General features: G+C 55.4%; 12 protein-coding genes across 12 annotated transcripts; 5 read left to right on the forward strand and 7 right to left on the reverse strand.

Moving 5' to 3' along the window:
- Nucleotides 1-69: 69 nt before the first annotated feature.
- L969DRAFT_51813 (uncharacterized protein) lies at nt 70-1350 on the reverse strand (the record flags this gene model as incomplete). The annotated part of the gene is made up of 2 exons (XM_014711157.1): nt 70-1113; nt 1162-1350. The coding sequence occupies 2 exons, from the start codon at nt 1348-1350 to the stop codon at nt 70-72; spliced, it is 1233 nt and encodes a 410-aa protein (XP_014566643.1).
- A 231-nt stretch (nt 1351-1581) lies between these two features.
- Nucleotides 1582-3100, forward strand: L969DRAFT_51653 (uncharacterized protein; the record flags this gene model as incomplete). Its single annotated transcript, XM_014711158.1, has 2 exons — nt 1582-2133; nt 2180-3100. The coding sequence occupies 2 exons, from the start codon at nt 1582-1584 to the stop codon at nt 3098-3100; spliced, it is 1473 nt and encodes a 490-aa protein (XP_014566644.1).
- Nucleotides 3101-3238: 138 nt separating this feature from the next.
- On the reverse strand, nt 3239-4637 carry L969DRAFT_89327 (uncharacterized protein). The gene is made up of 4 exons (XM_014711159.1): nt 4109-4637; nt 3818-4053; nt 3480-3759; nt 3239-3426 (listed from the first exon to the last, which is right to left on the reverse strand). The coding sequence occupies exons 1-4, from the start codon at nt 4566-4568 to the stop codon at nt 3314-3316; spliced, it is 1089 nt and encodes a 362-aa protein (XP_014566645.1). The 5' UTR covers nt 4569-4637; the 3' UTR covers nt 3239-3313.
- Nucleotides 4638-4739: 102 nt separating this feature from the next.
- L969DRAFT_77352 (uncharacterized protein) lies at nt 4740-7640 on the forward strand. Its single transcript, XM_014711160.1, has 5 exons — nt 4740-4809; nt 4862-4995; nt 5056-5205; nt 5258-7140; nt 7192-7640. Exons 1-5 carry the CDS (start codon nt 4765-4767, stop codon nt 7293-7295), a joined length of 2316 nt encoding a protein of 771 aa, XP_014566646.1. The 5' UTR covers nt 4740-4764; the 3' UTR covers nt 7296-7640.
- Nucleotides 7310-7600, reverse strand: L969DRAFT_95911 (uncharacterized protein; the record flags this gene model as incomplete). The annotated part of the gene is made up of 2 exons (XM_014711161.1): nt 7310-7331; nt 7371-7600. 2 exons carry the CDS (start codon nt 7598-7600, stop codon nt 7310-7312), a joined length of 252 nt encoding a protein of 83 aa, XP_014566647.1.
- Nucleotides 7641-7651: 11 nt separating the features above from the next.
- L969DRAFT_95912 (uncharacterized protein) lies at nt 7652-11118 on the reverse strand (the record flags this gene model as incomplete). The annotated part of the gene is made up of 9 exons (XM_014711162.1): nt 7652-7681; nt 7734-7800; nt 7851-8017; nt 8063-8130; nt 8182-8223; nt 8273-8655; nt 8835-9812; nt 9861-10179; nt 10227-11118. The coding sequence occupies 9 exons, from the start codon at nt 11116-11118 to the stop codon at nt 7652-7654; spliced, it is 2946 nt and encodes a 981-aa protein (XP_014566648.1).
- A 176-nt stretch (nt 11119-11294) lies between these two features.
- On the reverse strand, nt 11295-13891 carry L969DRAFT_64890 (uncharacterized protein). Its single transcript, XM_014711163.1, has 3 exons — nt 12589-13891; nt 12401-12540; nt 11295-12351 (listed from the first exon to the last, which is right to left on the reverse strand). The coding sequence occupies exons 1-3, from the start codon at nt 13705-13707 to the stop codon at nt 11337-11339; spliced, it is 2274 nt and encodes a 757-aa protein (XP_014566649.1). The 5' UTR covers nt 13708-13891; the 3' UTR covers nt 11295-11336.
- L969DRAFT_104676 (uncharacterized protein) lies at nt 13512-15128 on the forward strand. The gene is made up of 2 exons (XM_014711164.1): nt 13512-14295; nt 14343-15128. The coding sequence occupies exons 1-2, from the start codon at nt 13999-14001 to the stop codon at nt 15075-15077; spliced, it is 1032 nt and encodes a 343-aa protein (XP_014566650.1). The 5' UTR covers nt 13512-13998; the 3' UTR covers nt 15078-15128.
- Nucleotides 15129-15240: 112 nt separating this feature from the next.
- L969DRAFT_77362 (uncharacterized protein) lies at nt 15241-16569 on the forward strand (the record flags this gene model as incomplete). The annotated part of the gene is made up of 2 exons (XM_014711165.1): nt 15241-15888; nt 15937-16569. The coding sequence occupies 2 exons, from the start codon at nt 15241-15243 to the stop codon at nt 16567-16569; spliced, it is 1281 nt and encodes a 426-aa protein (XP_014566651.1).
- Nucleotides 16570-16651: 82 nt separating this feature from the next.
- Nucleotides 16652-18512, reverse strand: L969DRAFT_18861 (uncharacterized protein; the record flags this gene model as incomplete). The annotated part of the gene is made up of 2 exons (XM_014710914.1): nt 16652-17161; nt 17211-18512. 2 exons carry the CDS (start codon nt 18510-18512, stop codon nt 16652-16654), a joined length of 1812 nt encoding a protein of 603 aa, XP_014566400.1.
- A 265-nt stretch (nt 18513-18777) lies between these two features.
- On the forward strand, nt 18778-21964 carry L969DRAFT_18862 (uncharacterized protein; the record flags this gene model as incomplete). Its single annotated transcript, XM_014710915.1, has 4 exons — nt 18778-18873; nt 18923-19370; nt 19421-20625; nt 20672-21964. The coding sequence occupies 4 exons, from the start codon at nt 18778-18780 to the stop codon at nt 21962-21964; spliced, it is 3042 nt and encodes a 1013-aa protein (XP_014566401.1).
- A 124-nt stretch (nt 21965-22088) lies between these two features.
- On the reverse strand, nt 22089-22658 carry L969DRAFT_95918 (uncharacterized protein; the record flags this gene model as incomplete). The annotated part of the gene is made up of 2 exons (XM_014711166.1): nt 22089-22470; nt 22525-22658. The coding sequence occupies 2 exons, from the start codon at nt 22656-22658 to the stop codon at nt 22089-22091; spliced, it is 516 nt and encodes a 171-aa protein (XP_014566652.1).
- Between the last annotated feature and the right edge of the window lie 59 nt (nt 22659-22717).

Consider the following 22717-nt stretch of genomic DNA (forward strand, 5'->3'; position numbering starts at 1 on the left):
TAGCTCTCCGTGTCGTGATTGTAGCTTGCCAAGCATGTGGTGCCGTTTGCTCTTCTCGACCTATGAGCTTCATTCAGGCAGCGAGGGCCATGCGTAAGGATCGAGTTTGTAGTCTCTCGTCGATCCGCTGAGAAAGGGAATGATGTAAGGCACAATGCGTGCGACGATAGCGACGACGATGCGAAACGTCATCACGCCGTAGCTTGTCAGAGGGAGAGCAATATTGGGAGCGCCAGGCGGGAGCTTCTGAGTCTCTTGCATGAACGGACGGAACTTGCGCTCATATTCGTTCAGCGCCTTTTGGTAATCGACGGAATCGTCTGTCGGGTTCCTTGCTTGGAGCAGCTCGCCCGCGAGTATGTAGGCTCCCGGTACGGCGCTCGACGTCCCGAGACCAGTGATAGGTGATGGGCAATAACCGGCATCGCCGAGAAGGACACAACGCCCTCTGGACCACGAGTCGAGTTTGATCTGTGCCACATCCTGCACGTAGAAGTCGTCGGCGGTCATCATGCCGTCCAGCACTCTACCGATCTCGACCCATCGGACGTCTGCAAACTGGTCCCTGAATAGCTCTTTGAGCTCTTGATTGGATAGCTTCTGGGCGTCTCTGAAAGCGCCCGTGGTTCGAGTCGTGAGAGATGCGCGACAGACGCCCGACTTGTCCGGTCGAAGAAGCACGGAGCGACCCTTTGGAGCATTGTAGCCTCTGGCCCAGGTACCATCGTTTTTATCGATCGGAATAGAGAACCAACTGGTGAGGACGTCGAGGGAGCGTATGCAGGATTCCTCCCATGCAGGGTTGATGAGCGACCGCGTCTTGCTGTAAAGTCCATCGGCAGCAACGAGCAGGTCGTATCGCTCGCTCTGCCTTCCTTTGGCGAACCCGACGCGTACGCCGTCTCCGTTTTGCTCCACTGAGCTGATGTAGTCGCCGAAGATCCACATGCAGCTCTCACGAGTTGCCTCATAGAGCACGTTGGACATTGCCCCTCGCAGGATCTCGACTTCTGCCGTAAAGGAGAGCCCTTTGCCGCTTCGGTCGACAGGGAAAGCGGCCCGCTTGCGATTCTGCTCATCGACAAAGTAGAGCCCTTCCTCGCCTGTGGTAGCCTACCCGTTTCATAAGCTCCCGCGAGTCGGCAGATCTCTGTGCTTCACCTTTTCGATGGCTTTGTAGACGCCCATCTGCTTCAGTGTCCACAGTGCAGATCCGCGCACATCGACGTTCTGCCCCGAAGTACGAATGGACGGGGCTCGTTCGACGATGGTCACCTTGAAGCCTGCTCGAGAGGCCCAATAGGCGAATGCTGGACCGCCAATGCCGCCACCTGCGACCAATATCGACATTGCGTGCGTGCTGTAGTGGTAGAGAAGGATGTGCTATCGAGCAGGAAAGGGAGCCGTCTTGGGTCTCGCAAGGCCTCTAGACAGTCTGTACACGTCATGATAATGCCGAGGTGGACGTGATCGACGCTGATCGACATGCTCGCGTGCGCGCTTTTGCTATCTCTGCAACAGTGAGTCATCTCATTCTTGTAGGCCTACCGTGGAGGCAGATGCACTCTCGACCGTCGAGACATGATAGTGCAGATCGTCTGCGAAGACGAGTCAGACGACGACGGACAGAAACAGTCTTCACTCGTCATCTTTGGCGCAGGTGATGCGGAAGATCCCTTCAATTGGTCAAGAAGTCGCAAATGGACCCTCACAACTGTCGTCTTGGCCTTCACTTTCGCCTGCTCCTACATCTCCGGCGGTCTCTTCATCGCGTCCCAGGCCATACAGCAAGAGCTTGACTTGCAGCGCGAGATTGTCACTTTCGCCTTGGTTCTCTTTCCATTCGGGTTCGGTTGTGGCGCACTCGCATTCAATCCCATCTCGGAAACGACTGGACGGACGAGCGTCTACCTCATCAGTATCACACTCACGACGGTCCTCTTTGTGCCCATTGCCACCGCGCAGAATGCTCCGGCATTGGCCATCAATCGCTTCTTGCAAGGCGTCGTGTCGAGCGTCGGCTCCTCCATGGCAGCAGGCTCCATCGCCGACATCTTTGGACCTCATGACCGAGGCTGGCCCATGACGCTCTTTGCCCTCTGCACTTTTGTCGGCATGGGGCTAGGACCTGCAGTAAGCCCGGCCACAGCGATACCAATAGAGCTAAATCATCTGAAAGACGTGTGGCTACGTCGTCCAGAATCTGGGCTGGAGGTGGACGCAATGGCTCACCATGATCTTCACCGGCGCCGTCCTACTGCTCATGCTGTTGTTCCTACGCGAGACGCGTGGCTCGGTGTTGCTGCGACGACGCGCGCAGAGACTGAACAGGGAGCAAAAGACTGATCGCTACCATACCCTCGATGACAACGTTAGCCTCTTCAAGCTCGTCCGTCTGTCCATCCTCCGACCGTTGACGTTCCTCTGCACCGAGCCAATCTGTCTTGCACTATCTCTCTTTGTCTCACTTGCCTGGGCGATCACGTACCTCTTGCTAGAAGCGATACAAGTGGTCTTTCGCAATCAGTACGGCTTCAACACGGGCGAGACCGGCCTTGTCTTTCTGACCATCTCGATGGGCGGATTCATCGGCGCGCTACTGACGATTTACCAGGACAAGCTATACCAACGCCGCTTTGCTCAAGACAACATCGAAGCTCGACTTTACATCAGCATGCTGAGCGGCGCTCTCATGGCAGCAGGAAGTCTCATATTCGGTCTGGCGCAAGGTCGAGGAAGCTGGATCGGACCGTCGATCGGTATCGTCATTCTCATCACTGGCGCTTTCTGTTGCTTCCATAGCGGGACGCTGTACCTTGCGGACGTCTATGGCGAATGGGCATCCTCTGCACTGGCAGCTCAAGGTCTCTTGCGCAACTTGTCCGCCACGAGCTTCCCTTGCTTCACGACGCAGATGTACGAGCGTCTCGGGTATACCGGTGCAAGCTGCCTCGTCTGTGGACTGGCAGTCTTGTTCTCCATCGTACCTTTTGCACTCTTTTACAAGGGCAAAGAGTTACGTGCAAGAAGCTCAGTCGCCCGGCAAATTGCAGGCGAAATAGGGACAGCCTCGATGCTGGCCGAAAAGACGAGCGCATAGCAATTGGCAGCCGTCCATGGATGATTCCTGTCAATCGAGGCGAAAAGACAAGGATTCGCATTGACGCAGTCAGAGCATGAGGCGCGGCGCCTCTGCTCGACGACCGCTCGAGCCTGACGAAATCTGTTGATTGTTGTACTTGCATTGAGCATCTGAGACAGCGTCAAGCGTTCCGGCCAATGACTGTTTGAATAGGTTACAACACATGGAAGATCATATAAGCGTGCGCCTTCTCTGAGCACGGCGGTAGGCCTCGACGATGAGCAGCTCGACGCGCTGCTTGACGAGCATTGTGATCGGAAGCGAAAAGAGTCCTTTGGCCAGCTCTACAAAGCCATCAGCCTCCTCATGATTCGACTGATCGAGCAGAAGGACTCACGAGCACTCAGACCGGTGTACAGGCCTGCGGGACCTTGTCGCTTGAGCGTCTTGGCAAAGACGTCGGTGATACTGCGATAGACGTGTTTTCCGCTGGGGCTCTTCCATTGCAAACGAGTCTTTGCGAGGATCATCGGGTAGACTGCAGTATTGGCGAGCGAGGAAGCCATGGCGGATGCGAGCAGTGTCTGCCAAGCTCGTGGTGCATCAATATCGCGCTGTGGGATGATGATACGCTTGAACAATTCGAGCAGATATAATGTGAGTGCAGGCGATGTAGTCTGACAGTGAGAACATGTCAGTCTGCCGGTCCGAGAGACGGAAAGCGAGGTGACGAACCAGAAAGCAAGCAGATTTGAAGCCGGACCAGAACCCAGTGATGCCTTTGTCATCATAGATCTCTCGCAGGATCGTCATTGCACTTGGCCCGGGGCTATAGTCGCCATCTTCATCGTCACTGCTGCTATCGTCCTCCTTCGCAGACTTGCTCTGTGCGATTTCTGTGCCGGGCACATTGGCGCCGCTTGTTGAATTATCCTGTGCTTGCGCTGCCGAAGCAGAGGTTTGCTTCCGCACTGCAGCATCACAATGCCCCTCAGCTGATTCGGCTGATGTGCACAGTGATCCTACCTGTTATGTTGGAGATCGGATTGGTGAAGAAGCGCGAGACGATGCCTGCGACCATGCCAATGGCGATCTCCTCTGGCGCAGATAATTTGACACCCGTCTTGCTGCTTCCCACTCTTGCTTCCTTTCGCAGCAACAGTCTCGTCCTCAGGAACGAGTGGGCCAGGTAGAACAAGAAATTGGACATGCAAGTCGAGACAGTGTCGCTCGTTACGCCTCGGTAGAAGCTCGTCGCGCCTTCTTTAGCGTAGATCGTCCTGACAGCGCCAACGAGGGTACTGTAGTCATCTCCGCGCCGATGAGCAGCTTGACCCGCGCGAGCTTTGCCTTTGTCCGCTCGGCGAGTCGGCGCAGTCTGTGTGCGCGTAGTCACCAGGTCGAGGGGATAGGCGATCAGATTCGAAGCCGCGCTGCCTATTGCGCCTGCGCATGCTTGTGTCAGGGGAGGTAGCTCGTCTGCCATGATGGCGATGCTGCCGAGGAAAGATAGGCTCGTCAGTAGCTTGACACCGGATCACGTCACGGCCGCGACAGCCGGCCATTCGCGTCACCGGGTAGCCGGCCCGTTGAGCCGCCGCCTGCACGTTGGTGTCGAGCAAAATTTCGTCGACCCTCTGATTGCTCAACCCCCTCGCTAGTAGACAAACCTGTTCCGCAAGATGGTTCAATCAGCTGTACTCGGCTTCCCCCGCATTGGCCCCAAGGTACGCACGACGGCTAGCGCGCCGGCCTCCGAGCTGAAAGGAGCAAACACAGCGAGAGATCAAGAAGGCTGTCGAGGCCTACTGGTCAGACAAGATCGATGCTGCAGAGCTCGAAAAGACTGCCAAGGAGATCCGTCTGCTCAACTACAAGACCATCTCTGATGCAGGCGTCAACGTCATCCCCTCGTATGTCCCGCTTCTCTGGCCAATGCCCTCTTGAAGTCAAGCTGACCGATCGACCGACAGCGGTGACTTCTCGCTCTATGACCATGTCCTCGACACCACCGTCATGGTTGGCGCTGTTCCGAAGCGATACAGCTCAGCAGGTCTGTCCCAGCTTGACATGATGTTCGCCATGGCCCGTGGCCGTCAACGCGATGGAGTCGATCTCGAAGCGTGCGTGTGCCGTGTTCGCTCATCTCAAACGTAGCTCATGCATGACTCACAGTCAAGAGATGACAAAGTGGTTCGACAGCAACTTGCACTACATCCGTCCCGAGCTCTCCAACGACACCCAGTTCTCGCTCACCAAGGACTCTAAGCCCATCGCATTCTACAAAGAGGCAAAGGCTGCTGGCTACGAGACCCGGCCCGTCCTCCTCGGACCGGTCTCATACCTCTTGCTCGGCAAGGCCGCAAGAGACTCAAAGTCGTACGAGCCCATCAGCGCGCTCGATCAGCTCGTGCCTGTCTACGAGCAGCTCGTCAAGGAGCTCGTCCAGGAAGGCGCAAAGGAGATCCAGATCGATGAGCCCACCCTCGTTCTCGACTCGACCTCCAAGCTCGGCGAGAAGTTTGCTTCGACGTACGAAAAGCTCGTCAAGGCTGCCGGTGACGCCAAGATCACCGTGGCGACCTACTTTGAGCGTCTCGATTCCAACGTCGACTTTGCAAAGGACCTGCCCGTTCATGCGCTCCATATCGATCTCGACAGAGGCGCGAGCCAGTTCGATGCCGTCCTCAAGGCTGTCAAGTCGTCCAAGAACAGCAAGCTTGCTCTCTCGCTCGGTCTCGTCTCGGGCCGTAACATCTGGAAGAATGACTTTGCTGCTTCCATCAAGACAGCAAAGACCGCCATCGATGCGCTCGGCCAGGACCGTGTCATCATCGCCACTTCTGCCTCGCTCGTCCACTGCCCCGTCACCCTCAAGAACGAATCTAAGCTGACTGACGAACAACGCGACTGGTTCTCCTTTGCCACTGAAAAGTGCTCAGAAGTCGCTGTTATCGCAAAGGCGCTCTCTGACGAGTCGTCCGTCAAATCGGAGCTCGAGACCAACGCAAAGTCAATCAAGGCCCGTCGTGACTTCGAGCAGAACTCTGACTCGGCAGTCCGTGACCGTCTTGCTGCCGTTACCGAGAAAGACTACGAGCGTCAGAGCCCGTTCCCTAAGCGTTTGGCTGCACAGAATGAAGTCCACAAGCTGCCTCTGTTCCCCACCACGACCATTGGATCGTTCCCTCAAACGAAGGAGATCCGCACTGCTCGTTCCAAGTTCACAAAGAAGGAGATCAGCTCGGAGGAGTACGACAAGTTCATCGCGAAGGAGATCGAGCACGTCGTTCGCTTCCAGGAGAAGGTCGGCCTCGACATCCTCGTCCACGGCGAGCCAGAACGCAACGACATGGTTCAGTACTTTGGCGAACGTCTCAAGGGCTTCGTCTTCACCGAAAACGCCTGGGTTCAGTCATTCGGATCGCGCTACGTTCGCCCTCCGATTGTCGTCTCTGATATCTCTCGACCAGCACCCATGACTGTTCAATGGTCATCATACGCCCAGTCGCTCACAAAGGCACCCGTCAAGGGAATGTTGACTGGTCCCGTTACTTGCTTGGCCTGGTCTTACCCTCGTGCCGATGTCTCGAAAGAAGTCCAGTGCAAGCAGCTCGGTCTTGCACTTCGCGACGAAGTCGTCGATCTCGAAAAGGCTGGCATCTTTGCCATCCAAGTCGACGAGCCTGCCATCAGAGAGCTCATGCCTCTCCGTCGTTCTGACTGGGATGCCTACCTCACCTGGGCTGTCGACTCTTTCCGTCTCGCAACTGCAGGCGTCAAGGACTCGACTCAGACCCATTCGCATTTCTGCTACTCTGACTTCAACGATATCTTCCAGCACATCCAAAAGCTCGATGCCGATGTCATCTCCATCGAAGCCAGCAAGTCTGACCTCAAGCTGCTCAACATCTTTGAGACATTCCAGTACCAGCAAGAGATCGGGCCTGGTGTCTTTGACATCCACTCGCCTCGTGTTCCTTCTCAGAAGGAGATCCAGGAACGCATTGCTGCTATGCTCAAGACAATCGAGGTCAAGAAGCTCTTCATCAACCCCGGTACGTCTTTGCTTTCACTCAAATGAGCTCAACGCTGACGTGCTCTTCTAGACTGTGGCCTGAAGACCCGTCAATGGCAAGAAGTCGAGCAGCAGCTCGCCAATCTCGTCGGAGCTGCCAAGTGGGCTCGCGAGGAATACGGCAACAAGGCCTAGACGACTAGCAACCTCTACGAGCGGCAGCTCAACTTTCTGCCGGATGATGTGTTGATCTTTCTCGTCCTGCCTTACACAAGAAGGATTCCTCTCCTTCTGTTTTCAGTACCAACGCAATCTATCTTCTCATCACATGTTCGACATGCTGACGAGCTGTACGAATAATCACACGACTTTTGCAAGCAAAACGAAGGCGACTGCCTGTATGACCTGTAAAAGCCGCCAGAACCCGAAGACTTCAACCTCTTCAATCGAAAGAGCCTCAACGCTCCCAAAAGATGGTCATGCTTGCTTGAACAATGCATCGAGATCCATGCACAACGACTGAATTGCGAGACTTGAGGCCGACCAGCGGCTCAGAGTTGCTTGGGTCCATAAAGCGCGATCTGACTGGAACGTGAGCTCGAGCTGAAGAGTGGCTAGCCAACTTAGACCGACCATCTTGCGGTTGTACTTCTTGACATAGTTCGGACCAAGGCTACGCGTCTCGATGTCGTGAATCCGTCTGATGTCTGCCAATCAGTGCGAGTCATGACTTGATGGCGCGATGCGTACCCTCTGTTGAGATTTGCAAGCTTGCTAAAGGCGCTCTTTGTGAGATCGACTGCCGGGACGCCAGGAATGCAGCCTGCGCAGTAGTCGACGGTGCGTACAACGATGGACTTTTTGCTGCCTTTGGGACGAAGCTGCAGATAAGTACCGCAGGCTGGCTTCTCTGACCACTGTTGAAGGCATGAGCGTGATCGGCATTGATACAAGAGACGTACAATGAGGGTGACGGCTGCGATCATACTGTTGTCGGTCGGATTCCATCGCGAGTGACGCTGACAAGCGGCTGGATGAGCATTTCAGCCTTGTGCGGTCATGACCAAATGGGATCACCGACGATAGAGAAGATCGTGTCCTGAATACCAAGTAATGACAGAGGCTGCGGCATTGTGAGCCCAAGCTGACGGGGAAGGAATGGCTAGGCTCACTGAAACGTGAGAGGCTGCGTCTGAGAGCCGAGCTTCGAGCGACTGGCTCGCTAGATGAGGGTAAGCTGGCATTGTTCAGCTTGATCGGCATCCATTCACTCGCTTCGCCGTCGTCAAAGTCGTCGTTCAGCAGCTCATCGACACTGTCGAGGGCGCGCTCATCGATTCGTTCGGTTTCCCCGGGTGCGTTCGTGTTGCTTGCCGTAGAATTGCGAGGTAAGATGGTGTGGCTCGATCTTGACCGATGGCTTGCCAATACAGGCCCAGTGCGTTCGAGCAGAACAGAGCCGGTCGACTGAATCTGAAAGATTTGGCTGGGCGAGACGAGTGCGAGCAAGAAGCTGACAACGAGCGAGTTGCGCATCTTGATGTCGATGTGCAAGCTGTGCAGTGCCTTATAAGACACATAGGAACAGAAGAAGGTGAAGAGGGCAAAAGCGGACCGAGCTGCTCGAAGGCGATCAGTGCACGACGCGCCGTCGGATATCACAAGCATGCAAACTTCCTACAACCGTGTGTCAATGGAAATACCAATGTGCGAGATTATGAGTCTGCTTCTAACAGTTCGGCAGCAAGGGCGATAGCGTCAAGCGCAAGATCTTCTCGGCCGTTAGAGGCGTTGTTGGTTGCGAAAGACTTGAGCGCTTTGGACATGACGCGGGCCCAAGCTCGAACGCCTCTGCCTGATTGACTGCCTGCATCGGCTACACCAGCGAGCGTCTTGAATAGTGTTATGAGATGAGGTGGTACGGTCTGTCGTGCTGATATGAAGAGGGTATCATTAGGATCTTTTGCATCGTCAGGTGAGTGTCCGGCAAGCATGCGAGCCAGCAAGACAGTGTCGTCTGGCGACAGGGAGCCGACTTGTCGAATCGCATCGTTTGTCATAGCTCGACAAACGCGAGGAAGGAATATTGCCGCAGGTACCTCGCTCCAGAACAGCGAGGCCAACTCTGCGTCGCCGATCTCGCTAGTCAAGTCGTCCAGCAGCGTCCACTGGGTCGGAAGACTGGCTGTCGTAATCCCATATAGCAGAGATAGGCGAGGGACGACAACAAAGACCTTGGGATCCATTGCGAGCATCGAATCTGTCGTCAGCAGATCGTCATCAATGGCTTTCTCGATTGCAAATTTGACGACGTCGCTCGTTGACATTGGACTCGCTAGACTGAGATCAGGCTCGAGACCTAGCGATGTCATTAGCTGGCGCATCCGAGCGTCGCGCAAATACGTTCGGCGGTTCTTCCTCGCCTCTCGCGCTTCGACGTGTGTGGCGACGAGTAGTTGGCAGAAGTGTGTGTATGTCGTATCGAAGACAAGCATCTCGCGGTACAATTGTGGCCATGGCGTCTGCATCTGATCGACCTGACCTGCTGAGCGGCGGACGTTGTCCAGACAAGAGATGAGCTCAGTGCCTAGCACGCGTAGCTTGCGCAACACGTCTCCTTCTGCGACTGATTCCGTTGTGCTGTCAGTCAAGCCCTCGAAGCCGTCAAAGACGTAGCCTCGGGACAGCGCGCTTGCTAATGCCAGGAGCGATCTGGAAAGCTAGTCAGCATCCCAACACGGGAGACTTACAAATACTCACACGCCATATGGCGTCGTCCCGGGTGAAGAGAGTCCGGCTTCGTTCCGGAGTGTTGACAATGTATGGAGCAGCTCAGCCCAAGGGGAGTCTTGAGCATCTTCCACATCGGCCACAACTCGATTTGACAGATTATCTCGAGCTAGTCCCCACCAGGAAGCATTCCGGAGCACACTCGTCCCACGACGAGCAGGTGGCCGAGTAGGAGAGCTCTCGTGAGTTCTCGGTGGCGTGGCAGTTCGGCGTGCGTGTGTTCGTGCCTGTTGTTCTTGGTGCTGCCTGAAGGACGCGATCAGATCGCAATCTGACGTCGACCGAGCAGCTGTATGCATGTCAATATCTGACAGGCATGCTATGCGTCTGACTGACCTGCTGAGGCGAGTGGGAAGAATGCAGCGGCAATGGCCTTGCTCCAGCTTGGCGCGGGATCGCGCGACGCTTGCAGTTCTTTGTCGACCGGAAAGGATTCTAGCGCGGTGTACTCGAAAGCCTCCTCGACCATACGAGCAAAGTCGTCCTCGTAGGCGTATGATGACGCGCGAGCGGGTATACTGTGCTGTTGCATGGACTGTCGCGCTCGGCCAGTTGGTCTCACTGGCGAGTGGGTCAGACGCGAAGAACGTCTCGGGTTGATCGGCATAGGCGCAGAACATGCTCTGATCTCTTCTATAGACCGGTGAGCTGCCTGCTGGGGCTCCTCACTCAGCGGGTAGGCAGCCGCATCTGCTTTCTTCTTTGTCTCTGGCTCCCCCAAGTCCTCATCCTCGTCACTGGGCGACTGGGAAGCGGTAGGCGAGGGCGCTTCGTTGTCTAGGCCGAGTTCGATGAGGAGAGCTCTCACAGACTGGCTGGGCGAGCAGTTGGGCGAGAGGTACAACGTCTTGCCAGATGCGGCAGAGACATCTGTCCGGTTGGACTGTCCACTGCCTCGACGACCGAAGATGAGTGATGCTGCTAACAGATCCTGATCATCGCTTGCGTGGGACTGACGCTGAACCTCCTCAAGTGCCTTGTCGAGCGCAAAAGGTGACAGACTGGGCGGTGACGGGAGATTTTGGGCTTCATGCACAAAGAGGGACGAGAGCCGTTGAGGAGCGCAGGGCACGGCGTGAGACTGGCCGACGCTGCTGTGATGATAGCTTGCCGGTCTATCTGTCGGTAGTCCTCGCATACGCTTGTGGCCCACAGACAGCCTCATCTCGAAAGCAAACTGCGTCTCCCACAGTTCGCTCTCGTCTGACCTCGTCCGGCGGTGCTGCATGGCTGACGTGCCGGGCTGAGCCAGGCCGGCTGCCATGCGCTCGCCAATTGTCTAGTCCACTCTGATAGGATCTACAGTCGGCGACAAAGGCGTCCCTGCGCAATTGGCGTGAGCAGAGCCGAGCGCGCTGTGTGAAACCCTGGCGATCCCCGTTTAGCTCGACTGCAGATCTCTCGCGCGCAGCATAGAAAGAGGCGTTGCATTTGAACACACTTCAATCAACGATCCTCTGTCTCCACATACGAGGCCAGCTCGAGGGCAAAATCTCGCATGTACGAGAGATCCTCGGCACCGAAGACCCGCTTGGCGTCGCTGTGATAAGCGCAGAGCAAGTAGCCTCTCTTCTCGCTTTCGTGTTTCGCAATGGGCAAGAGGATTGCACTCTTGTAGTCTGTTGGTTCGTCCATCGTGGTAGCAATGGCGAAACGAGGCAAGAACTCGCCATCTGTCATCTCTGTCAGGCGTGGATTGGAGTAGAGCGTGCCTTCTGTCGCGCCACGCAGTGCTTTGAGATGCAACACGGGATCAAAAATTGGCTTGGGCGTTGGCATTCCCCACGACGCAAGTATATTGAGGAAGTGGGCGTCGTATGGCGTTGTGTCAAGAGGTCCCTGGGCAGGTGCTTGCGCGAGATCGAGTCTGCACAGATAGACCATGCTCATATCTAGGGTTTCGCCAATGATGCGCAGGGCAAGTGAGTAGACGCGATCGAGCGATGCTTGGACAGATCGCTGGCCAGACAGAGAAGTTGCAGCCGAAGATGTCGCTTCATGCTCGTCTATGCTCGAGCTATGTACTGTCGAATCTGGTGCAGATGATTCGACAGATACTGGCGCAGCTGCAGGCACCTCTGGCGTGATAGGACGCGCGATGAAGTCGTCCGGTCTGGCTAGAGCAGTGTATGACGTGTTGTCCGGCAAGACAAGATCGGGTATAGCCTGGGGCTGGAGATGCTCATCCGGTGTAGGCGGATGAGAAGCGCCCTCACTCTCTGTGACTGGATCAAGACGCTTACGAGTGAGTGCTTGGGAGAAGTCCTTCTGCCTGTAGCCGGTTGACCCCCGGTGAACACTCTTCCAGTCTTTGAAGCGGCGCTGCATCTGGCTGAGCTTGTCGTCCATTCGCTCGCGGTACCAGACCTCGATCTCGAGACGAGCATACTCGGCCAGTTCGCCTAGCTTGTGCCGCTCTGCTAGCGAAAAGTCTGTTCTGGGCTTGTCATCAACGACGCATCTGCAGTCATTCTGATCAGTCGCGATCCGCAGGCCCGGAGAAGACTGACAAAGTGCCAATTGCCATGTCGTCACCCGTCGCGGAGTTGAAGTTAGGTGCAAGCAATGGGACACCGGCATAGAAGCGATTGCCCATCAGCGTTAAAGGCGCTTTCGCAGAACGCCAATCTTTCTCAGTATCCAGAAGGACCTGCAAATCTGCATCAGCCTTGCTTCTAGGTTTAGATGGATAGCTCACGAAGCCTTGTCCAGGATTGGACAAGATGGTATGGTTGCAGAAGGAGACACTTCGCGGGATTTCTTGCATGCCTCCCAGGCCGCTTTCAGCGAGGAAGAGCTGCTTGTCGTCATCGAGAATTGTAAGTAGTGATATTTTTGTGTTGAACGTGGCACGAGCATGCGCTACAATGCTCCTGAAAGCGGGATGATCTTCTAGAGAATTGCTGTAGCCGACTTGGTCGACAGTGGGTGTGGTCGCGAGCGCAGACGGGGTTTCTGTGGACTCGATGCGTGTCCGTGCTTTGGCTTCGCGTCTCTTGCGATACGAAAGGCGTGTCTGTTTCTTGGCAGCAGCGACAGACTTGACGAGCTGTTGCTCGGTCAAGTCCTGCTGGTCTATTGGCTCGTCTATCATCGGCGCGTCTGCCGATCTTTTCCAACGGGTCAAACTGAGTAATCTGTTGACCGCGCGCTGTCTGAAGCGCTCGTCTGCCGGCGCAGGTGGACAGTAGAAGCCCAGCTCGAGGGGCGATGGCTCATTCTGCTCCTCTGACTTGGCGAGCGATGTCGATTTTGACAAGACGGGCGAGTGCGTTTGCGGGTTTATCTGAAGTGCCTCTCTCACAGAATAGTCGGAGTCGCTGTGGACGCCTCCGGGTCGCACGACGCCAGGCGGGTCATTGAGGTCGATCTTTCTGGTGCTGTAGAGAGCACCGAATTCTTCCCAAGATTTTGGCCAGAACGACTTTGACGAATGCGAACTGATGCGCGCCGGTTGCGTGGGCTCGTCAGCATCGCCTTCCGGTGGCGCTATAGCTTCTGCGACGACCGGCTCGGAGCCTGAACCGGGTCGGCCGGTCTCGCGAAAGTCTTGGGGCACGAAGCAAGCAAGCAAGCGCGCTTTCCAGCCTTGCTTCTCTCTCTTTGCTTTTGGCGCGTTGCTGGTGATTCTGGCAGCGCTCCGCTGACTTGACAGCTGCAAAGGCCTTGTCTTGTTCTGTGAGAAGGACGGCTTGAAATTCGACAGAGGGGCGATGCAGGCTGATTCCGCAAGCTGGCCGAATGGGACAGGCTGCTGCTGAACTGGCTCCCTCACGAGGGGCGACAGGCGCATCGGAGGCGGTGCACCGTCTGGCATCCTGCGCTAGGGCGCCTCTTCGTCACAAGTCACCAGCGCGAGGAAAGCTCACAAGTCAAAAAGCTGGGGAGAGTGGACCTTTTGTGAGTGTGAATGATGCAATTACCCGTATCATGGTTCGGGTTCTGGGCTGTCTGCAAAAGTAGCATTCACTCGATCATACGGAAGGTTTGGAAGCTTCCGCCTCAGAACAAGAGATGAAATCGATGAAATTTGATCCCCGCCGCGCCGCGCGAGGTCGATTTACCGAGTCGCGACGTGGAGGTTAGACGACAAACGGCGCTGACGAGCATGCAAGAGCTTGTGGGCAAGCTCCACAGGCAGTACGATGTTGCAGTCCAATCCGGCGACCTTATCTTCACGGACAGTACAGTCAAAGGAATCACGCAAGGCGAGCTCGAGTACGAGGTCAGGTTTGCTCCTGCTTTGGCGAAGAAGCCTACGGCCGCCAAGCCAGCGCAAAGCAAGCAAGACAAGCCTGCGGATCCCTTTGCAGCGCCTTATGTACCTGCATTGCATGTCGACGAAGTGACCGTCAAGGCTGAACTGGAAGATGGCGAATCGGATGAACAGTCTTTTGTCGTGCTTGTATGCTGTTGCGCGTTGTGGAGACCCCTAGCTGACCGGCCAAGCAGCTCAACAAGTTTTGCGTCCAGCCGAGACACTTTCTGCTCGTCACGAAAGAATTTGTCAGCCAGCGACTGCCGTTATCGCCGCTAGAAATCTACACGACCGTCAAGATCTTACATACACTGGCCAATCCAGCAGCAACAATCCAAGCAGAACCTCATCTTGCCTTTTTCAATTGCGGCGAATTATCGGGCGCATCACAGCCACATAAGCACATCCAGTTCATCGCGTTGCCCTCCGGCAAGACGCCATTTGACAAAATCATACGTGATGCCAAGCCAAAAGATGCAAGCGCAAAGCTGGACGCGCAAGACCGGAAGCTTAGCGCCTTTACTGTCTCCGTGCTGCCTTTTGCGCACTACATCACGCCAATCGAATTTGATCCCGACGATTCAGTTGCAAATACTGCAGGCGGTCTGTTAGCAAGATATCTGCTACTACTCGATCTAGCGGCAGAGAACATATCACAATTACAGCAGCAGGACGATGTAGACAAGTCAAAGCTGCCATCTTCAGCTTCACGCATGTCTTACAACCTTGTCGTCACGCTTGACTATCTCATGCTCGTACCGAGGTCCCAAGAGAAGTTCGAAAGTGGTGCAAGCGAAGCTGTACCACTCAATTCGCTGGCTTTCGCTGGCATGCCGCTCGTCAAGTCCCAAGAGCAGCTAGATACCTTTGCGGGTGGCGACATTGCCAAAGCCCTCGCTTCGGTCTGCTTCCCCGTAGCGCGCGGATAGGCGAGCTTGAACTCTCGCAAGAAACTGTTGTACGATGGTGAAACCTGTCAGCGAGCTTTGCCGCGGGCCCTTGCGAGAAGTTATGCGCACGAAGTGACATTGACTTCGTTTGACGCGATCATAACAAAAGAGCGCCGGCTGACCTGCCTTTCGATTTTAGAGGATGCCTACGGGCTTGCTTCTGCTGCTCGGTCGCTGCGGCTTCGTCTTTCCTCTTGTAGCATTAGCATGGCTCGCATACCCTTCAAAAGACGCAGCAGTCAGACGACAGCGCAAGCTCCTGCGACGCGCAATTGCGCCCATCGCATTCTGGGCAGGCTTGCAAGTCCCTCTCTCCTTCCCATTCGAGCCTCGTACGGGCATTCTACACTTTCTGCTGGCAATCCTAGGCGTCACCGCTAGCTTTACTGGCTTAGCTTGGGGATTCTGCGATGAAGAGATTCGATGGATTGGCTACTTGGATCCGCCTCTGGTGGACTATGAGACCAAACATGCTTCGCTGCTCGATAGGATAAAATGGACAGTCAGTCTCGTCAGTAGCCCTAGAGGTCTCGGATTCAGTACAGGCTGTAGACCGAATCAGTTGCCGAAGTCGCTGCCGGAGCCACCTGTCGCGTTTCTCAGCACTTGGCTGAAGCAGTATACCATCCTGCAGGCTCTTTTGCATGTCAGCTTGTGGCTTCTAAGCGGTTCATACCATAACTCAGGCGATAGCCTGGGCTTCCTCGCACAAAAGCTCGGCAAAGTGAAGTCAGGTCACGAATACTTGGACGCTCTCGCATTTGCGCTCCATACACTTTGCGCAGGACAGGTATGTTCGCAGCTGCATCATTCGCGCAGGGAACTCACGAGAGTACAGGCTGTATGGCTCGGCATAGAACTAGGCACGGGAATCGTCATGCTTGCCATGTTCTTGGTCTTGCGACTCGCTCGGTTTCTGACTGCTTCTCTGCCCGCTAGCCTACGACCGAACCCATTTGAGCCGCACGTCTGGCCGCCATTATTCCGATCGCCGTACGGAACAACAGGTCTGGCAGACTTTTGGGCATACAGATGGCATCAGATCTATCGTCGCATTTTCACCCTGGCCGGGAGAACAGCGAAAGCGATATGCGGCAAAGGCGCATTGGGACAAGCGGCAAGCGTGTTCGCTGTCTTTGCAGTATCGGGCTTCATCCACGAGTGGCCAGTCCAGACGCTTGACCCTTCGTATCCTGTCGACCCGCTCTCGCAATGGAACTCCATCAAGTTCTTCATGTTACAAGCAGTCGGGATTCTTGCTGAGCAAGCCCTACGAGCGTACTACAAGCCTTCCAGGAGCGTAGGACTGGCCTATACGCTCGGCTATCTGCTCCTGACCGGGCACTTCTTAACTGGCTCGCTGCTTAGTCGAGGATTGCCCAATGTGCTCTTGCCAACTCAGCATTGGACCGTCTGTCACTGGCTTGTGCCGTACGGCCCTGTGCTGTTAGGTAAAGACGCATGTAGGTAGGCTCTCGAAATGTTCATGCATAGTCATACAGATCTACGGCTTCGTGTCGACTTCTAAGGTGTTTATCGGGAGCTCCTTCCAACTATGTCTGAGGGCCCATGTACTCTTGCGGGGCTGCTTCCTTCTGTGACGAGCTCGCGTGTGCTGATCCATCTGAAAGATCGCTGTTCGACCTCTGCTCTTCTGCCGCCTTGCGCTCTTCGTCTCGCATGATTGGACTGAATGTGCCAAAGACGTCCTCGTCGTCTTCCCCGTATGCATCGCGAACAGGCACGACTTTTGAGAGTGTGACGTGCGTGACAAAGGCGATGGAGAAGCCGAGCGGCCACGCCATTTCGTACAGTCTATACCAGCCGATAGCGACCATGAAAGTCGGTTTGACCGCCATGACAAAGCCTGGCATCAGGAATCCGCAACCAAAGGCGAATGCGACGAACGCGCGGAAATTGAAGCCAGAAGTGAACCAATAGATCGAGGCATTGCCTGGTGTGAAGAGATGCGTCAGCCTGAGATGCCGCCGCCGTACTACGATATAGTCTGCGATGAGCACGCCCGTGATGGGCGCAAGGAAGACGGAAAAGGAGCTCAGGACCTGTACGGCTGTCAGTCATACAGTTCAAAATGAAGGACGTCGAGCGTACAAGGATGAAGGTATTGGGCAGATTCAGAAGTCGCCATGGATTGTACGCGAGTCCAACGCACGCGACGAGGAAGGCACCACGCCTGATTGTAAAGACAGTCGGCAGTAGGCCGGAGAGATCGATACCTGCAGTGATAGCATTGCTCGCAGTGTTGAGCGACATCTGAATGATAACCCAAGGCACGGCGGCGAAAAAGCAGGCTGCCCTCGCACCGCTGGAGCCGCCACTTTCGTCCTGGACTGCCTCGAGCAGATCGTAGGGTAGCCACAACAGAGGCCGATCAGGGTAGAAGCCCGCAGCTGCGCTAGTGACAATGAGGCCAATGACTGAAGTGATGATGGCGGTGAACGGAACTGCGAATAGTTGCGAAGCAATTTGATCCCGCGGCTTGCGGGCGTAGCGTGCAAAGTCACTTTGATTGAGTGCAGCAGATGCTGCTCCGCCTACAGTCGAGGAGATCCCGTAGACCATGGTCCAGACAAGCTCGCTGCCCGTCGGTACCTCTGAAGCGCCTGAGAGCTCTGACGGTCGACTTAGCAGAGGTCCACCGCCACCCTGCTTTGCAAGTGCCCAAATCAACAGAGAGAAGCTCGAGAGTGTGACGCCTATGGTGGCGACTGCGAATGGGATCTTGTACCGCTCCGGTCGGATAAGGATGGCCGGCAAGGAAAGAACGAAAAAGACAATGACCGCAATGAGCTGCGAAGTCGTGATCCCTGCATTGTCCGGCAGAGTGTTCCGTAAGGTATAGAAGGAAGGCCAGATGGCTCCGATGCAGATGCGCAGCATGTAGCCGCCAAATACCAAGTTTTCGCCAAAGAAGATGATGGCGAGAATGATGCGAATGATGAGAGGAAAGTATGCGCCTAGTGTGCCCCACGAGCCTCTTGCGATGACGGCAAAGGGTATATGCCATTCTGCCCCGGGCAAGCCGGCCAAGACGAGGGCGAGGGCGAGAATGAGGTTGCCGAGGACGACACAGATGATGGCTTGCCAGACATTGAGACCGAGACTGAACAGTGCACTTGCAGCGCCCCACTGGCCGAGGTTGATGGCGGTACTCAGCCAGTAGGCGACAAAAGTCCAGGGACCCCACGTCCGTCTTGACAGAGGCAAAGGGGCAATGTCGGGTCCGACAAGAAGCGAAGTTCTGTAGTAAGCATCCGGTGAGCTTTTGACGATGATGGCATCCGTCAGTCGATGTCGCAGTGTTTGAGGGTCTGCTGTTCGAGAGCTGAAGGATGAGTCGTATTTGCCATGCGAGTCGGCTACTTCGTCAAACATGTGGTTGCCTTCCGCCATCGTGGCCATTTCTGCAACACTCGGCTTTTGCTCCGAGCGCGAGTAGCAAGGGAGCTAGCTCTGTCAAGGATCTCGTCCCTCTACAGAGGTGGGCCGACTTTCAGAGCTTGCATGGGCTTGGCAGGCACACGATGCGGCCTTAATCAGATCAGAGAAAATCCAGCGAGCGTGTTTCGCGAGATCGATTGCCATTATCGATCAGCGATCAGATAGATTTGTTTGCCGAACTCTGCCACGTCAACGCTCGCTGTTGCAGTGCCGAGCGATGGCGAGATCTGCCAAAGTGCGCTATCGCTCGCTACGTAGCTCGCTCGTCAATCTTCCGCTGTCTATCCATGGCCCATTGGTGTCCAGGGGCGTGGTAGGTTGTTCCCGCTGACTCGCATTTGAGCGCTGAAGATGCTCTACAGGCGCCTCAAAACCTCGTCGTCGAACTCAGTTGGCGCAGCGAGACGACTCAGTCTATCAACGAGCTCACAAGCAAAGTACCCAAAGTTCGAGCCTATCTCGGCTGGACCGGTCTGTCTAGCTCGGTCACGTTTGCCTCGAATGCTTCGACTTCGTCGTCTAGCAATGACCTCATCGAGCTCGACCCACAGCTCGGCAAGGAACTTGCGCTACCCGAAGGCACACAAGTCAGCATTAGTCTATTGACGACTCTATCGACCGCACAATCCATTGGCATCAGCCCGCTCACGCCTGATGACTGGGAAATCCTCGCTCTGCATGCAGAGTCAATCGAGACCTCTTTTCTCAATCAAGTCAGGGCAGCTAGCCCAGGAGGCATAGTCTGTGTATGGCTCAAGGCGCTTCACGGCGCCGGAGCAAGCAACCGCACGCTGTTACGCTTCAAAGTTGGTAAGTCGCTCGCGAGCACGGACGCGTCTTGCGCTCATTCGTGAGAACAGACACCGTCGAGCCTGCGACAGACCGCGCTGTGAGGCTCTCAAATGACACCGAAGTCGTCGTTGCGCCTAAATTACGTGCACCTGAGCCGGTGCCGCTAGCTGCATCGCAATCAGAGGCCACTCCTGCGCGTCAATCCGATAGCGACAAAGCGCTTGCACTGAAACGGGCTACCTCGCAGCTATTGCGCGTGCTGCCTTCAGAACTGGCTGGATACTCGACACAAGATGGCGAGCGCGAAGATGAAGACGCGGCCTCACACGAGCGGACTGCCCTCGTTCATCCTGCCCTTTTCAAAAAGTTGCTCTACGTCTTTCCCAGCACAAAGTGTGCTCTTCGCTTCGTGCCCCGGCCAAAGGCACCGTCAACACAGCAAACAGCTGCTTCTGCGTCTACCAGCTCTGCAGAGCAGCCCCAGCGGCCGCTGTTGCCCACGGCTGACATTTTCTTAGCCGCTTCAACTAAGGTCCCACAGGACCATATTTGGCTGCCGCGTCCAGTGCAGACAGAGCTCGCCCTCGATGAAATCTGGTACCCCTTAGTGCGACTTCTCGCGCCAGCAGCCGCCACGCCTAGCCGATCTGCAAAGGACGCCTCTGCAGCCATGCTGAGCCCCTCAGCACAGCCCGTTACGCCAGGAGTGAATGCGAACTCAGCAAAACAATCCAAAAGTGTCCAGCTATGCGGGGTCGATGTCATGTTGGACAAGGCCGTCCGCTTCGTCTTACACACCTTTGCGACTCGACAGGACGGATCGCGGACTGCTGGCCTGCTTCTGACCGGCTCATCAGGCGCAGGCAAGACTGTCATCGCGCGAGAGCTTGCCAGACGACTCGAACGTGATCCTAGCATACTCGCCTCGACGAAATATGTCGATTGCAGCAAGATGGTCGATGAGCGGTTGCAAGTCTTCAAAGACAATCTGAACGAGTGGATCGATCAAGCGCACTGGCATGCACCTGCCGTCATCATACTCGATAATCTGCATCGCTTGCTGCCTGGCGAAGTAGAGCATATCGACTCATTCAGGTCCTTGCACTATGCTTCTGTCTTTCTGGCGGCGTTCGACGCCGCACTCAGGCGTCGGCCGATCGTGCTCATTGCCACTGCAGATAGCTCGACGAGTCTGCACCCTCTCTTGCTGACTAGCCACTTGCTGGGCGAGAAGATCAATCTGCCGGCTCCGAATAAGATCGCTCGCAGAGATGTAAGCGCATTTCTACTAGTTCATACTGATCTGACAAAGTTTGTAGCTGCTGCGATCACTAGCAGAAGGCAAAGCAGTGTCTTCGGATCTCAATGTAAGCAGTCTGGACTATGTGACGCTCTCGACAACGACAGACGGCTACTTACCGGCAGATTTGAGAGACCTTGTCGATCGAGCTGTCCAGCAAGCAGCCATTCGATCGGCCTCGTCGAAGGCGCCTGGTCTCAGTCTACTAGTCTCAGACTTTGAGACGGTGCAGAAGGACTTTGCGCCTCTGTCTTTGCGCGACGTCAAGTTGCACAAGTCGGATGTCAAATGGTCAGACATTGGCGGCCTTTCAGAGACGCGCAGAGTTTTGCGAGAGACCCTCGAATGGCCAACAAAGTATGCTGCCATATTTGCGTCTTGCCCCCTTCGACTTCGCTCTGGCCTGCTCCTGTATGGTTTCCCGGGTTGCGGCAAGACTTTGCTCGCTTCTGCCGTCGCACAGGAATGCGGTCTCAATTTTATCAGCGTCAAAGGACCGGAGATCCTCAATAAGTACATTGGCGCAAGCGAAAAGTCGGTGCGTGACTTGTTCGAACGAGCATCGGCTGCGAAGCCTTGCGTACTCTTCTTCGACGAGTTTGATTCGATTGCACCCAAGAGGGGGCATGACAGCACGGGCGTGACCGATCGAGTCGTCAATCAGATGCTTACACAGATGGACGGAGCAGAAGGTCTGGATGGCGTCTACGTGCTCGCTGCGACCAGTCGACCTGATCTTATCGATCCCGCCCTGCTTCGGCCTGGACGATTGGACAAGTCATTGTTGTGCGACATGCCGACTTTTGGCGAAAGAGCGGAGATCATGCGAGCTTGTTCCCGCAAGATCGAGATGTCGCCCGATGTCGACTTGTATGAGCTTGCAGAAGCGACGGAAGGCTTTACGGGCGCAGATCTACAAGCGCTCATATACAATGCTCATCTCGACTGCATACATGCTTCGATTCCTGCTGTCAATGCTGTCGATAGCGAGAGCAAGACAGACGAAGGCGAGGATGGAGTGAAGTACATCACCTTTGGGCCTTCGAGAGCCTCAAATGGCACGACTGTGCTGTCTCGGGCGGAAAAGGCTAAGGTCTCTCAGCGATTAGAAGTGATTATGACCAATCTCAAGACAGCAAATGGCGGACAAGACCGACAGATCAAGGCGATCTCAGCACCGCATAAGAACATAGTCACGCAAGATCACCTTCGCAAGTCTCTGCAAAGTACACGACCGTCTGTTCCACAAGAGGAGATCTACCGCCTCAAGGCTATGTGCGTTCCCATTGCTATCGGCAATGACGCAAGCTAACGATCTACTCAGATATGAGCAGTTTGTGTCCGGCCGCAGTGCGAATGGACTGCAATCCGGTGAAGCGAGTGGCGAGATCGGCGGTCGCGCTACTCTGGGGTAGCGAGGAGAGTCGAATGCAGTCTCATGTCGCCTCGAGAGTGTCAAGTGCCTTTGAGACGCGCTTCCTACGCTTCTTCAATCGCGCGTCGAGCTGTTCGATATCTGCCAGTGTCATCTCAAGCTCATTCTCCAACCTCGTCATGATCTCGTCAAAAGTCAGGCGCTCGCCCTGACCGTATGCTCCATCGTCATCGATGCGCGCACGCTTCGATTGATGGTCTAATGTATCGTCTGAAATGACCGGTCGGGCTTTAGGATGAGGCAATGCTTGCGTATCATCTTGCGCTGCCAACTCCTTTCGCTGCTTCTGTACGCGGGCGTGTATGGCTAGGCTGACAGCATGCCTTCGCGATAGTATCTGACGAGTCAGATCACTGCGCAACTTCTCTAGACCGGGGTGATCTCTGTCAGTCGACTCTGAATGAGCTCCATCACAAGCTAAAGTGTGAGTCGCCGACAATTTACTAGACCCCTTGCCGAATACTTTCTCGCTCGCCGTCCGGACTTGCTTCTGCGTGACCGTGTCCACAAAGACAGACCGTGCGAGCAATGCAGAATCGTAGATACTCTTTGTAGACACTCGCTCTTCCATTGCCGCGAATCCCCGGGTTGACGTCTTGACGCGCGGCGCGTGCAAGGAGGAGAACGTGG

The sequence above is a fragment of the Mixia osmundae genome, assembly GCF_000708205.1.
Source record: "Mixia osmundae IAM 14324 unplaced genomic scaffold scaffold_8, whole genome shotgun sequence".
NCBI lineage: Eukaryota > Fungi > Basidiomycota > Mixiomycetes > Mixiales > Mixiaceae > Mixia > Mixia osmundae.

Coding starts and splice junctions, on each gene's coding strand:
- L969DRAFT_89327 (XM_014711159.1), bottom strand. CDS start 4,568: ATGGCAGACGAGCTACCTCCCCTGACACAAGCATGCGCAGGCGCAATA. Junction 3,760..3,817: donor TCAAATCTGCTTGCTTTCTG/GTTCGTCACCTC, acceptor TCTCACTGTCAG/ACTACATCGCCTGCACTCAC. Junction 3,427..3,479: donor GTACACCGGTCTGAGTGCTC/GTGAGTCCTTCT, acceptor ATGGCTTTGTAG/AGCTGGCCAAAGGACTCTTT.
- L969DRAFT_64890 (XM_014711163.1), bottom strand. CDS start 13,707: ATGCCAGACGGTGCACCGCCTCCGATGCGCCTGTCGCCCCTCGTGAGG. Junction 12,541..12,588: donor CCAATCCTGGACAAGGCTTC/GTGAGCTATCCA, acceptor GCAGATTTGCAG/GTCCTTCTGGATACTGAGAA. Junction 12,352..12,400: donor GACATGGCAATTGGCACTTT/GTCAGTCTTCTC, acceptor GAATGACTGCAG/ATGCGTCGTTGATGACAAGC.
- L969DRAFT_77352 (XM_014711160.1), top strand. CDS start 4,765: ATGGTTCAATCAGCTGTACTCGGCTTCCCCCGCATTGGCCCCAAG. Junction 4,996..5,055: donor GGCGTCAACGTCATCCCCTC/GTATGTCCCGCT, acceptor ATCGACCGACAG/CGGTGACTTCTCGCTCTATG. Junction 5,206..5,257: donor GATGGAGTCGATCTCGAAGC/GTGCGTGTGCCG, acceptor CATGACTCACAG/TCAAGAGATGACAAAGTGGT.
- L969DRAFT_104676 (XM_014711164.1), top strand. CDS start 13,999: ATGCAAGAGCTTGTGGGCAAGCTCCACAGGCAGTACGATGTTGCAGTC. Junction 14,296..14,342: donor AACAGTCTTTTGTCGTGCTT/GTATGCTGTTGC, acceptor CCGGCCAAGCAG/CTCAACAAGTTTTGCGTCCA.